At 32.6% G+C, this 15,356-nt stretch overlaps 2 protein-coding genes across 4 annotated transcripts; both read right to left on the minus strand.

Moving 5' to 3' along the window:
• Window positions 1-219: 219 nt before the first annotated feature.
• LOC129871975 (EID1-like F-box protein 2) lies at window positions 220-3,991 on the minus strand. 3 transcript variants are annotated; one of them, XM_055946803.1, is made up of 3 exons: window positions 3,688-3,991; window positions 850-1,617; window positions 220-599 (listed from the first exon to the last, which is right to left on the minus strand). In XM_055946803.1, exon 2 carries the CDS (start codon window positions 1,606-1,608, stop codon window positions 856-858), a length of 753 nt encoding a protein of 250 aa, XP_055802778.1. In that variant the 5' UTR covers window positions 1,609-1,617; window positions 3,688-3,991; the 3' UTR covers window positions 220-599; window positions 850-855. The 3 variants fall into 3 exon arrangements, with proteins under 3 accessions (XP_055802778.1, XP_055802777.1, XP_055802776.1); XM_055946802.1 differs by having other exon boundaries at window positions 220-569; window positions 3,692-3,988; XM_055946801.1 differs by having other exon boundaries at window positions 3,692-3,986.
• Window positions 3,992-6,178: 2,187 nt separating this feature from the next.
• LOC129873568 (uncharacterized) lies at window positions 6,179-10,378 on the minus strand. Its single transcript, XM_055948686.1, has 3 exons — window positions 10,272-10,378; window positions 10,036-10,113; window positions 6,179-9,036 (listed from the first exon to the last, which is right to left on the minus strand). Exon 3 carries the CDS (start codon window positions 9,012-9,014, stop codon window positions 6,831-6,833), a length of 2,184 nt encoding a protein of 727 aa, XP_055804661.1. The 5' UTR covers window positions 9,015-9,036; window positions 10,036-10,113; window positions 10,272-10,378; the 3' UTR covers window positions 6,179-6,830.
• Between the last annotated feature and the right edge of the window lie 4,978 nt (window positions 10,379-15,356).

The raw sequence follows: 15,356 nt of genomic DNA on the forward strand, positions 1-15,356 counted from the left end.
AAAATGTTTCAATTACATACATTCGTCAATATAAAAATAATTTACACCGTAAAAGAAAAAGAAATTAAATTACATACATTCGTCAATATAAAAATAATTCACTACTATCTCCTTACCTTCAACTAAATGAAATAATCTAAGAAAAAAACAATCTCGTTATTACCATCTCCAGGCAGTCCGGCACATGAATAAGCAGAAAGTAAATGGCAAATGACTCGCTGCATCAGAATTGAATTCAATATTTTTTTCAAACTTTACATGGTGTAACTTAAGTGCTTCACAACAAACAACTCTCGAAATATTGCAGATTCTAACGTGTCACTTAAATTAGATGCACATTTGAGGTCATAAAATATACAAACAAATTCTGGTGTTTGTTACAACTGGAGATACAACGATCAGTCACAGGTTTCCAGTGAACTGCTACCCCAGTCAGATTAGTTTGCGAAGTGGCAAGCTTGCATAAATACAGCTCCATGTCCATGGTCCACCCAAAGAGGTCTTCCACTTAATGGCTATATGTCTTGCATGTCCGTCCTATCTCTCAGTAAACAGTACCCACCAAGTTCCTGAATCAACATAAACCCGTCTTTTAACACCTGAGGATAAAGCAGTATATCAATTGTAGGCACTCACGATGCCCATCATAAAACAATCCAAGGACTTTTATCATCTTTTTCCCATTTGATCGACAAAAATAAACCAGAAAATGGGATACATGATTCAATAGATAAAAGGTTGCATATAGCAAACTCTCTGCCACATTAAAATGACAACATCCCAGTGCTGAAATATAAATAGCCAATATATTTTACGTCAAGCAACAAATGTGCAATTTGACAATGATACCTGCATTCATGCATCACTGTGATCTGAAGCTTCCTCAGAATCGGACAAGGGCAAGAGGGTACATACCCCAAGTACATGCCCATTAAGGCACACATAATACTCAATTGCATCTTCATAAGCGCCCAATCTACAGCTGGCACTTGCTGGTACCATTTTCGCTTGTAGCAAGCTCCACAGTTTTGCCTTACAGTAAGGGCACACTTCTGTTGGATGGAGTTGAGCCTCCCTCTTAATTAACATTTTACGAGCTTTTGAGGTAGCAAAGGATTTAAAGATTCCCCGAAAAAATCCAATATCCCCCTCATCTCCTTGGTCAAGATGCTCGCAAGGATCAGAAACATACAAAACATCTGTCCTGCATTGTGGTAACAGAAAGCTCTTTCCAGATGTCCTAGAGAACCTAGTCCTGTAAACAAAGTGTCCTGGAACGTGGATGCTGTTGAATAAGCCACCTTTATTACATCCAGAACAGTAAATAAGAAGCTTCGCAAGGGCCCTCCAGTTCCCATCAACACTATGACTCCCACTAGACTGTAAATCAAGCATCATTTTTGGAGCTCTTGTCTTACAAAACTCCTTCCAGAGCACTCTCTTTGAGAGATCATCAAACCATTTGCAAACACAAGATAGAGTTGCAACAGACTTCGGATTCCAATTCAGTCGCTGAAAAACCAGAAATATAACTTCTTCGCTAAGATGCCCTTTTGTACACAAACAACTAGCTGAATGTATGCAGCGATATTGTTTAGTAATGATCATTGTTTACAACTGCAACCATCATGATTGAAATGACAACAAAAGTTAGGTCAAATATTTCTAAAAATTTCACAAAGATGACATCAAATACCAAGATACTTCAATTGGCTGTAAAAAGTGTAAGAAATGATTTGAATAATGACTTTTTGGTGGCATAAACAATGAAAATATGACCCTAGTCAACAACCCTATACACAAATCAATCATGCTAGTAAATTGAATACAGGAATAAAGGGATTTACAAAAGCCCATTGATAGCAAGTAATCTCTCTACTTAGTCACTTGATAAGTTTACTTTTACTGCATCACCTTTTACATCATTATCAATTGATTAAAGACCAGATTGTATTTTGTTAATTAAATCATCTACCTATTAATACTTATCAACAAAATAATTTACCCATCAATGGTTTTGCAGAACATAAAGATCAGAACGCACTTCCCCAGGCCATGTTGCTATTATAGGTTAAAGAAATGAACAAAATGCAGAAGTACCAGAAAAAAAGGTTGCCTAAGACTCTTTTTTTTTTTTGAGAAAGGTAACATAGCTTCCTAAGACTTAAAACTCAGTCACTTTGAGCATAAGGGAAAAAACATGAGGTGAATATAGCATTTATACTGCTCCAGAACTTAGTGGTACTCAATAAATGGCCCATTACATGAGAGAAATAAAGAATTCAGAAGAATACGACCCAGTAATCTGACGATGAGTAAAGATAACTTAGAAGTGGCACAAGATCGAACTCAGAAGTGTTTGGTTTGTAACCATTAAAGGATGAGCAATGTTTTGAACAATACAATAGTATCACATGTAGAGGCAAACAATATGCTCCAGCTGGAAAGCAGGGTATTTGTAGGTTATCCATATATGGCGGTACTCCATATCACCGAGGACATGACCTTAAATAGAAAAAAGTGGAGGTAGTAGGGATAGAATGGTGTCTTACCGTGTGTCGGTTTAGGGTGGTCGTAGGTCTAGACGTGCCTTTATAGTTGTGTTGCTATTGCCTTTGATTATTGCAGTACTTTGCTATATTTATTGTTCTTGTCTTGTAAATTTTGCATTGTATTTTATTTTTATTTTTATTTCTATTTTTACTTTTTATATTTTTATTTTTATTTTTTCTTTATGCTATATATATTGTTTTTTTTCTTTCGTACTTGAAACTGTCCCCAGACCCCACTTGTGGGATTCCACTGGGTTGTTGTTGTTGTTGTTGTTGCTGTTTTACATTTCATGTACATTTGGTATGAAGTAAAACGTTTTTTTGGATATCATTCCTTAGATCATTTTGTAATGTTTGGTTGGTTAAAAATACGTGATAGATGGTAATGTGCAACGCGTAGTATATGCTATAAATTAACCTTAAAAAAGAAAAGAGTAGTATATGCTTTAAGTACTGGGTGACACTTTTAAAGATTGAGGATTGAAAATAAAGTCCCAGTTTTTATCTAAGCTTGTAAAAGTAAAGACTCTTTAAAGAGTATGGACATTTATAAACTGAAGAAAGTTCTTATCCACAGTTTAATATGACCAAACAGTTGAAAATGAGTTCGTCAAAGATCACATACCAAACAAACACACCTGCCTCGTGCTACACTCAGTGCCAAGGGAAAAACCAAATCAAGATTATACATATCACATCAAGACTTTGTGGAGAACGAATAAAGAGAATTACTGTTCAGAAAGGTATAATCTTTTGAATTATTGGAACAATTTAGTAAAAGATATTACATCTATGACCTCCATTCCAACTAACTAATTACTTATTAAGAAATTGAAATTAGGAGATAACATTAATATTTTTCCTTATTTCGTGAAAATGTTGAAGTCAGATTAGCACAAGCCAAAAAATTGGATTATCACCTTAAGATGAAAAAAAAAAGAAAAAGAAAAATCATCTAGTTAAAAACACATAGAATTATGAAAATTGGAGCTGAGGTCTCTTTCATACAGCTGAATCAGACAAAGCCCTAGAAATACAACTTACATTTCTTATACAACTCTAAGATTTAAAATCGGAATTAGGGTTTGTGTATCACTGAGTAACTGAGAGGGAGAAAGAGATAGAAAGAGAGAACCTACAACTTGTAGTCGCCGGAGTAGAGATCGAAGAAGTTCGCCGGAGAAAGAACAAAGTTATCGGTGGAGCAAAAATGATCAGTGGTGGTGGTGGGTTCAATGGACTTAGGACACAGAAATTGACTGAGCCGTTTGAGCTGACGCCGAGTGAGGCGTCATTCCGAATTGTCCACTTGAAACCAATCAAATGATTTTTTGGGACCCGTTTATTAACCCACTCCCACCTAATCCATCGGCTTGGGCTTGTCAACATTACATGTACGGCCCAATTCCATTGATACGATAACCCGATCTTCCTATCCACTCCCCCGCTCCGCCCACTAAGAATTTTCAAAAATAGTTTGAGATTTAATTATCAAATATAGTAATAATTTGGATAATTATCAAATGTACTGCTGTATCCAATTCGAAGAAATTACTTGCTTAATTTATTTTTTACCTATCCAATATGTTGAGATTTTTTTTCCGCTTAAGTAAATTAAGAAAGAACTCATTATTTTTCTCTAGCCTTATTCTTGTCATTAGTAATAATATTATTAGTTAAATTTAAATTTCAATATATGATAAACATTGATATATATTTTTCATTTTAAAAAGTGAATACTATTTTTCATATTATAAAAATAACTATTTATAAGGTGAAAAAAAAAGTTGAGAATAATTAAATAATAAATAACTTGTAATATGAGTGAATATTAAAGATATATATTTTTTCTGTTCCAATATTATTGGATGCCCTTGAAGGACCATATTGAACCTATCTCCCAGTCCTTTCAATTGTGTGTGGCTAATATGTGTTTAAAAATGGAAAATTGTCAAAAATATCTCGAATTATAGAAAAGGATTTTAAAATATCCTTTATTTACCTTTTGATCTAAATATATCTTTCTATTTATCTTTTTGGTCTAAAATTATCCTTCCATTCATTTTTTGGCTAACTTTAACCTCTTGAAACTAATAACCCTCTTTTTATTTTTTATTTTTTAAAAGTATCTATTATGTGTTATTTTCTTATTGAATGAAATAAAAATCTACTTCTACTAAAAAAACTTCATAATTTATCTAAATCAAAAATAATATACCTCTTCAAGATCCACCCCACCCCACCCCCTCTCCATTTTTTTTTAAAAATCTACATTGATAAACAAGACTAGGATTTTTTATCCGATTAACCAGGAAAAAAAAGGACTAAATTTTCTTAGTTCTTGGCTTGATTTTTCTTTACTATTTAACAATACTTATTTTTTTACAATACGTATAAATAAAATAACTAGAAAAATTTAGTTATAAGTATAACTAAATTATTTTTTAGTTATTACAAGATAGTAAAAATAAATATTTTAAACTAAATTAGTTATTACAAGATACAACAACAACAACAACAACAACAAACCCAGTATAATCCCATAATGTGGGGTCTGGAGAGGGTAGAGTGTACGCAGACCTAACCCCCACCTTGAAAGATAGGACGGTTGTTTCCGAAAGACCCTCGGCTTTAAAAAAGGACAAGATAAAAGGTCAGATAGGGGCAAACATATAGATAGTTATTACAAGATAGTTAAAAATAAATAAATATATTTTTTTATATTACAAGATAGTTATCTATCTTGTAATAATATGTATAACTAAAAGGATTTTTTTAAATAAGTTTTTTCAAAAAAAAATTCATAATTTATTCAAACCAAAACAATATACATGCTTGATGACCATAAAAAAACTTAATTTTAAAAAACACTACAGCAAAAAAAAAACTATTTTTTATATTTTTTCTCATAATTTATCCAAATCAAAACAATATCCCTTTTCATGATCCCAAAACAAAATTTATAAAAAAAATAAGAAGAAAAATTATAGCAATAAAAAACTAAAAGATTTTTTTAAAAAAAAAATTGGGATCTTGAAGAGGTATATTTTTTGGCTTAGATAAATTATGAAAAAAAATAGTGGAGGTGAAATTTTATTTCATCCAATAAAAAAATGACACATGATAAATACTTTTAAAAAATAAAAAATAAAAAAGAATTGTTAGTTGCAAGGGTTAAAGTTAGCCAAAAAGATGGATGAAAGGGTATTTTTAGACAAAAAAAAATGAATAAAAAAGTATTTTTAGATCAAAAGATGGGATGGAGGATATTTTTAAACTTTTTCCTATAGTTCAGTGTATTTTTTTTGCCCTTTTCCATATTAAAAATGAAACAATTGGAGGAGCCCGGAGTTTCTAGAAAGAAAATTAGCAGTATGAAAGTAATTCTTCCATCCAATGGCAAATTGACAACAAAACTTGGAAAACATTTTTTTTTCCACAAAATTTAAAAAGATCGACAAAGATGAATGAATTGGACTATTTTAACTTGAAATTATGTTTGTTAGTCCAGCAGAAAAGTGTTGTTGGAGTTACACCACCATCCTTGCATCAATGGCAAATTGTACATATATGATATATCTAAGTTTATCAAACTGAAGTGGCTTCTTTAAGCTAAAATGTACAACTTTTCAACAAAGGAGGGCTCTAATATAGTAACATGTTTGGGTGGTTGTTACATATTGCATGGTTATTTGAAATACAATATTTGCATGTGATTGTTACTTATATCTTATTGTATTATATGGCAGGACGAAAACCAACAGTAAATTTTGCAGCCAATAGACGGATTCCTTTCAGAACAGCTTAGAGCAAACAGTATACAAGCATAATGTCAAACCAGTACCACAGCCAAAACTCTTTTTGCATAGTATTTTCACATGCTCTATCTTCTTCAATGAGCTTATCCGACAGAAAGTATGAACAAATCCCACGTAAAATGAGTCCAACAGAAATATATGCTCACTGAGCAACTAGCCCAACATTAGAAATTTTTATATAACCAAACACCCACAGATTTAACACCACAATTACAGCCTCCATAAGTGATAAAAAGCTCACAATCTTGCGCGACTTTATCTCCCAATTCAAAGTAGATACATCCAGATGAAATTGAATTTATTCAATCAAGAGAAAAGAACCGGCAAGCCATCAAGAAATTGTTAAGAAGATGAATCAGAATGAGAAACACGACAAACATACTTAACCAGGTCAGAAAAGCTATATCATCCACACTATATTTGCAATTGCTCCTATGTGTTATAAAATTCTGTTTGTTAATCAAGAAACTGTGACTGTAGAAGGTTTATCTTGGAGGGAAATCACTGTCTCAAAAGCTCCCACCAAAGCTTTAACCTTGCTCTTCCTGGTTTCAACAAGCTTACTCGCCGTCTCTTCAATCACATTATTCAACAAACCCTGCACATCTTTCTTTTCCTGCACATCCTGATGCCTCAAAACAATTTTCCCGGAGGTATGGATGGTATTACTTCTGTCATCATCAACTCCTTTCTTTTTAAAGATTCTCTTTCTTATATTGCTGTCCCGGCTTTCCCCCATATGTCGTCCCCATCTAAATGTCAGCCTCCTAGGGCTGCTGGTTTCTTGCTGGAGATCAACTACCTTACCCCTCCTGAATTTCAGTTTCACCACCGAAGGATTATAATCATTAGAAACACCTGTCTTGCCTTTTCTAAATGTCTTTTTCTGATTTTTCCCATCAGTTTCTGCTTCTGCTATGTGTAATGACTTTTTGCTGCTAGAGGTGTATTTACCCAATGCACAGTCTGCAGACTTAACAACTTCCTTTTTATCTTTCTCATTAGACAACGAACATGACTGTGACTGGGAGAAAGACTTTGGTGGTGCTTTCACCTTGATAATATGCAAGGTTTTCTCAGGAACCTTTTCAGGGTTCAGTTTATTGGTTCCATCTCTCCTCATCTTGTTCTGGTCCTTCAGAGGAGTCAGCAGTTTTAAGGTTTTATTGTTTCTTGCCCTCAAGATCAAAGGTTTAACAGAGGAAGATTTTGGAGAACATGAAACAGCTGGGGTCTTCAAAGACTTCTCTGCAGATACTTTAGACCCAATTATTTGTTTTCTAGAATTAACAGCACTGACTTTTCTGCCTCCTGCATCTACACCTCCTAAGATCTTAGATGAAGATTTTACCATTTTAAGCTTTATCTGCCCAAGAGGAGAGTGCTTTGCCAAAACATATTTCATTTTCTTCTCTGTCTCTGGCATCTTGTCACTTGAAGAATCCAATTTCAGAGAGTGAACACTCTTTGGTGGTAGCGGTGCCTTTTTCTTTATCATTTCAGAGGTTTCAAGAGAGTGAACCTTGGAAGAAGGCCTTTGATCGACCACATTCAACTTTTTTCCCTGTCCTAGCATACTCTCTGGAGGAGCGGATGGTTTTTGATTGACCACAGTCACTTTCTTTCCCTCTCCCGGCATACTCCCTGGAGGAGTAGGAGGCTTTTGCTCAACCGCAGTCACCTTTTCTCCCTCTCCTACCACACTCTCCAGAGAAGCTGAAGAATTTTGCTGAACCACAGTCACCTCATCTACCCCTCCCTGTATGCTACCTGGAGGAGAAGGCGGCTTTTGCTCGACCACAGCCACCTTCTTTTCATCTTCGAGCAAACTCTCCTGAGGTGCTGAAGGTTTTTGATTTACCACATTCACCTTCTTTCCCTCTTCCAGCATACTACTCCCTGGAGGAGTGGGAGGCTTTTTCTTGACCAAAATCCCCTTCCTTGCCTCTCCCAGGTTCCTACCTGAAGTAGTGGAAGTCTTTTGCTTGACCACAATCCTCTTCTTTGCCTCTATCAGCATACTCCCTGGAGGAGTGGAAGGCTTTTTCTCAACTCCAGTCACCTTCTTTTTCTCTCCCAGCACACTCCCTGGAGGAGTGGAAGGCTTAAGCTTGACCGAAGTCCCTTTTTTTGCCTCTCCCACCAAGGTCCGTGCAGGACTCTGCTCATCAGCAGGAAGTTTGTTCTTTCTTTTTGATAGAGAATGCCATGGCTTCGCTTCAGAGGAATGCTTCTTGCCATATTTACAGAAGTCATGGCAAGAACCAGTGGAAGCTCTCAGATAATGAGGAAGAACATCTTGTTCGCTGTCAGGAGAATGCAACTTCCCAGTTGATTGCCTTCTTGTATTGCCTCCATTGTAAGATGAAGTAGAGGAGGAGTTGCGATAGCAGGGAAGAACCTTGTGTTCGTTACACAAAGATCCTGGTTTTCTTGTGCTGATTCTATCTGGCTTACTTCCAGCAGAGTCATTCTCAACACTAGTTACTGGATTCACTAATTCAACGATGTTAACCTCAGCCATAGAGTCATTCTTCACACTAATTACTGGACTCACTAATTCATCGGTGCTATCCTCAGCCATAGAGTCATTCTTCACACTTGTTACTGGACTCGCAAGTTCATCCGTGTTATCCTCAGCCATCAAGATTCAAAATTCCAAAATCCTGGCACCATGAACATATGTAAACATGAAGAAAAATACCTATTAGGTCAGCAGTAAAATAAAGCAGGAAATACACAAAAGTTAAACCCCCAATTAAGAGAAGTGAAAATTGTTTCGAACGTGCTTAGCATTGGATTCCAAAATCAACATGTGCACTCAAACTATTACTTGGATAATTAGGAATAGGAAATCAATAATTATAATGACTATACATAACTTAATGCTCCTTTGAGATCCTAGACTTCTAAGATGCATTCTAGTGTCCCCAAAAATGTAAACACTGTGATAAACTTGAGTCTGCAACTGCTACATGATTGTTAAAAAACAAATTTATGGGGGCATCAGCTGCTTTGTTCAGCTAGGAAAGAGAGAAATAAATGAAAAGATCAAACCTGAATATATGGTTTTCCAAGTTCCAAAATATGGTTCATCACAAACATAAACAATATGAGAAATGTATATCTTCCGTCCCTAATATTATCTATTTGGAACAGAGGGCACTTATCAGTCTGCTTGCTTTCTAGATCTTGATGATAAATTTTTTCTTTTGTTTTTTAAAAAAAAACAGAAAGAAAAGCTCGAAAGTCTTTATCTACAATATTAGGTGTAATCCATATCTAAGCAAAACTACTGAGAAGACAAGCACATTCCACCGATCTTGTCTGTCAAGCAGGAATTAATATACTACCAAATTACAGAACACACATTGCCAACTAAAGGTCCCTAACACTCGGCTAAAATCATCGGTAAGATCGTAAAAAATTCAATTCAGTATATAAATTCATACAAAAAGGAAGAAAAAAAACATCTACTAATATTTGATTGTTCTTTGCTAACAAAACAGAGTATTCCTAATTTTATCAACCAATCAAAATATCAGAAATTCACGCAGTTACAGAATTATAGTATCAACCATTGATGGATTTAACTTGCTAGATAATGCAATTCATTAAATAATAATTTAAAAATATATGAAACATTTATTATTAAAAAAAAATACCTCTTGTGAAAACCGACAAGCAACTAAAAGAATCCAATTGAACGGAGCTACAGAAAGCAGTATTCCAATAATCCCAATCTGCGAATCCACGACGTAAAAAAGGCCTCTTATTAAAAGGTGGTTATAATAACTGAACAAAGTGAAACGGAAGCTTAATCTCGAAGCGAAGTAACAGAAGAATATAAACTATTAACTGAAAGAAATATAGATAGATCGAAGAAGAAAGAAAATCTCACCTGTGTAATGTACTCAGCAGCCCAACAGAAGCGATCGTGCAAGCGACGTCTAAACTTCTCTTCTGGAAATTTCTTCACAAAAGAGGCCCTTTTTAATCAGCGTGGTTTTTTATGGTTTCAGAAAGCGTGTTAGGGCCTGTTTGTTTAGTGTGAAGGGGCAAAAAAAACAAAAAACGTTGAAATTAAGAACCGCCCAAAACAGAAAATAAAAATAAAAGTCCTCTGCTCAATATTCCACGTAATATCCCATCAATGGAATTTGCTTTATGTTTTTGTTAAACGTAGTTACTATTATGGTGTATAAGCCAAATCGTCAAATTAAATCAAATCGATGAATTCAGTTAAATCAATAAGAAAATCGACTTGTGGTTTGATTTGGTTGGTTTGGTGTTGAAAAAAATAAATTGATTATTGTTGGTTTAGTTTGATATTAATAGAAAAAAAGTCAAACCGAATTCAAATCGAACCGACATAATACATATATAATTTTATTTTTTTATATACAAAAAAATATTAATTATAATATGCTTTGTAAGTATTTTTTATATTAGTTTATAACTTTCATTGTTTACGTATATTATTTCATATTTGAGCTTGTAATATGACTAAAAAAATTGGTATGTATTGTATCTTTTTGTGAGTTTTTTTATATGTTTTTCTAAGACAATGTCTTGAAAATGACATTGTACATCTTATTTTTTTGATTTTATTTATTCAAGTATCTTTGAGATGTCATTAAGCAATATAATCACACGATCAAGGGAACAACATTCAATGGAGAACTTCAAGTGTGACATTAAATTACACGATCAAAGGAACAACCTTTTCAATTTGATCTATTTTTCAATCATGGTGTAATTATAAAAAAAAAATTGAAAAATCGAGAAAACCGAAAAAACCAACTAAAATCGAAATCGAAAAAACCGACATTAGATTGGTTTGATTTGGTTTATAAGTTTAATAAACTGACACAATTGATTTGGTTATTTTTTAATAAAAATCAAACCAAACTGACCTACGTACATTCCTAGTTACCACCAATAGAAGAAAGTCCAACTGAATTAGAATTATGAGTTTATTAAAAAAAAATATTAAACTCTGAACAAATTATTATATTTATTAAACTAATACTTGATAAATTAATAAACTCTCTTAGATATTAATATTTTTCTCCCGTATTTGGGTTACTGAAAAAAATCACCAATTTCGTTAAGATAATATATTTTAAGAAGATCTCTATCTAATTATATGGTTCCATTAATATCGTAAATTAATAATTTAGTAAATATGACTAGTGTTTTTGTTTTTTTTAAATTTTTTTAATCTTGTTGAAGTTCATTTCTAACTTTTCTTATTTCATCAAAAAGTTCTATTGTTGTCTTCTCGAACTACACCAAAAAATTGCAAAGAGTTCTAGACGTGATAAGTGTTTCCTTATGCGTAACTGCTTCTAAAGGTATTGTATCATTTTCAACTTCATCATCGACATTATTTTCTTCGATGATATCCACAATTTTATTCGAAGATTTAGACCTCTGAATATGTATTATTTTTATCCGAGTAATCTAACAGGCTATTGACATTCATTTTATTGCGGTAATCAAGATTATTAATCATGATCTCAAATTCATGAATAACTATTTCAAAATAGGGTTCATATAAACTCCTTGAGGCTTCATCCTCTAAACGATTTAATCAAAATTAACCTTCATTGAATCTCAAAAATATTATTTAAATTAACAAATGTTAATTTATCAATTAAATAATACCTCTACAAGTAATAATATTTTATGATCCCGATAATATTAATTTACAGAGCTTTTACTGGAAATTGATTTTCAACATGAATACATACTCCGAGCAAAAATTAATTGAATTTTGTGAAATTCGTGAGTGAACGGTAGAGAAATCATATTTATTTATTTTTCAAAAATAGGGATAGATGAAGGAAAAATGAAGAAGAAGATTAGAAGATGGAGAATTGAATCTCACTAATAAGACGAGAGTTCAGATAGCTAACCAACTAAATTAAATTTTTTTTTACCGAAACCATATGATATTATGGTTCGGACTTATATTATTTTGATCAATCACCATTTTATAGATCGATGAAATACCTAAAAAATCATCCCTTATATCTCATAGGATTAGACTATCTATGTTGACTTAGGATGAATAAGAATTCAGGCGACCATCATTCCATAAATGATTAGAGTTCAAATTTAAAAGAAATTTTTTGATATGTAATATTCACCGTCGTTAATGAGAAACATGTAAACTTTATGGTTTTAAATTAAAGAAGCAAGTTAAGTTTGTTTGACTTAAAAGAACAATTATTTCATATCTATATAATATTACAAGAGTTAATAATTGTTTAGTTACTAAAGGAGTCTAATAGTTGATTTAGCAAAATACTCGATTTTTTCGTTTAGTGAGAGTCTAATTCTTTATTAATTATAGGAAGACTATTACTTTATTTGTATGTACAATTAATAAAACTAAATTATCATTTATATTTCCTATTTAGCTGCTTATATCTCTCCCTGATAAATCACAACAAATACGTACATGATAAAACAGTAATTCACGCAAATGAACTCAAACAGTATTGTTATTATGTTAAAATCATAGAATAATACAATTTTAATAATATTTAAGTACCTCATCTACCTAAAATCATGAAACAATTAATGTGTGAGGCTGTAAGAGTTGTATATATTTGACTAGCAAAGTAAAAAAGAAATGAGTACTAATTAAGATTATGTGTTATATCTCCTTTTTTGAAAATAAAATAAAGTCATATTGATTGGTGTGCCAAACTTATCACACCCCTCTCTGCACAAGGATCCAAAGTCAATCCAGCGAACGATTCTCTTCCTTACTTTGCTGTTGGAATAATCCATATTAAATCTTTTTAAAAAATAATGAAAAAATATATAATATAATAATGCATATTTAAATAATGTAATATTATTTTTGTCCTCATAATGTAATTCCAAAGGTTTGATTCAATATCTAATTAATTGTCAGATTTATTAATTTAGATCGAAAATAAAGTCGCACCATGTTTGATTATTATTTTGTTGGTTGGAAAAAAAAAATTGAAACATAATTAACAATTTTCTGGAAATTAAAAGAAGAAGAAGATCTCTCATTCATATGTACTTTCTTCTTCTACTTAATAATAAACTTTTTTTTTAAGTTATGGAGAACAACTGTTTAAAATAATCCAAGTATGAAACTTTATCTAAATGCTAGGAGTAATTTAATTTAAGATGCTTATTAATTCGTGTATTATAGAAGTCGTAGCCAAAGAAATCTTTAAAGGAAAGATTAAAACGTTAGTTTCATAAATAAAACATAACATTAAGATCTAAAACTTGTTTAGTATGAATTGTTGAAAGTAGTACAAATTTTATATAATAATGTTATTGTTAAATATGTCTAATATTTTAAAACGTTTCAAAATGATGGGGGGAAAGCATTATATAAGTTGGGACCAGCTTATATAAATACAACACCGAAATTGAAAAATCTTATGCTAAGTTGTACAACAATGACTAATAAGAAAAAAACTGCGACCATGGCATGGCACGGCACCTTCTTGGAAATTTCGAACAAGAGGATTATTTCATCGCCAAGATGTCGGAGTTAGGATTTTGAGTTTATGAGTTCTCAATAGTAGAAAATATAGCTTATTGAATTCAAAATATTTTTTTAATATATCCCCGAACCTTGCACATAGCGGGAGTTTTAGTGCACCGGGCTGCCCTTTTTTTTAAGTGTATTATTCAACACAAATACAAAATCTAAATTAAAGCTACTGAACTCTATCAAACCGATTAGAAGAACTGTAATCTTGCCTCCGCTCCACCAAAGTTTGGGGTGGTGGGGTGGAGGAGGTTGTGACTCCTTGGATTCCCCTTTGGCTGGGCCAAGATAAAGGCATATACTCTTAAGAGTATTATTTTTTTAAGCTTTGGTTTCAGAGTTGAGATCTCTAATCACATGTATTTTTCAACCCCTTGACTTCACGAAAGCAATGTGGGGAAAAAGTCTGAGGGCCTCAAAGGGCCACTTCAACATCATTTACTTGTTTCTTTTCTTCAATGATTTTCTCAACAAACCAACCATCTGATCACTTGGTGCCTGAAGTTATAGCTAAGGACGGTTCAACACGTAGTCCCCATGAATTCCCTCTTTTCTGGAATTCGTTTGGATTAGTTGATTATAAGTAGCTGATAAGTTTCGAGTGTTAAAAAGTATTTGTAAGTGTTGAAATGAATTTTATAAATAAGAAGTTATGTGTTTGAATAAAAGTGTTGAAACTATTAATAAATCGAAAGTGTTTGATAAAAGAAAGCTTATAAGTTGATTTTTGTTAGAATGATAAAAACACCATAAAAAGCTATAAATTTTAAAGTATTCGTGCAAAGAAAAGGAAGACTAGCAAATCTAAAGTAAAGAGGAAGTTAGAAGTTTTGTTTTGGGAAAAGATATTTTGAGAATTAAAAACAAAAAATTATGGATAAAATAGAAAAATACTTTATATAAGTTGAGGATGACCAGGTTATGGCTGATTTCGACTTATAAGTACTAAAGTGTTTACATCAAATCAATGAACAAAATGAATCTACCATACACATTTATAGCATTCTCAATTTAAGCAATGATTAAGTGATATGTATCCTCAATTTGATTTTCAACTGCAGCAAAGATTATAGCATTCTCAACATTAAATATAAGTAGTAGAACTTTGTCGCACCACCATGCAAATCAAACATTTGTTAGAAAAATCGAAGTGACTATCTACTTCTAATCTTGATCAACACAACGCCATTGAGCCACGGCATTGCCATGACTATCCAGCTAAACTGAATGGTAATGCAGTTGAAGATCTTGCAATGAATGGCTCCCAATGTCGAAATCAAAGGATCATCCAATTTGTTTTTTTCATACAAGAAAAGATGAGATACTAACAGAGAGAAAGTGAGGATAACAATTCGGCATCCATTTGAGTATACATACAAAAGAACAGGCACAAAATCTTTAGACAGTAGTTCCCAAATGATGAATCAGCTAGTC

The sequence above is a fragment of the Solanum dulcamara genome, chromosome 11, assembly GCF_947179165.1.
Source record: "Solanum dulcamara chromosome 11, daSolDulc1.2, whole genome shotgun sequence".
In the NCBI taxonomy this organism is placed as follows: Eukaryota; Viridiplantae; Streptophyta; class Magnoliopsida; order Solanales; family Solanaceae; genus Solanum; species Solanum dulcamara.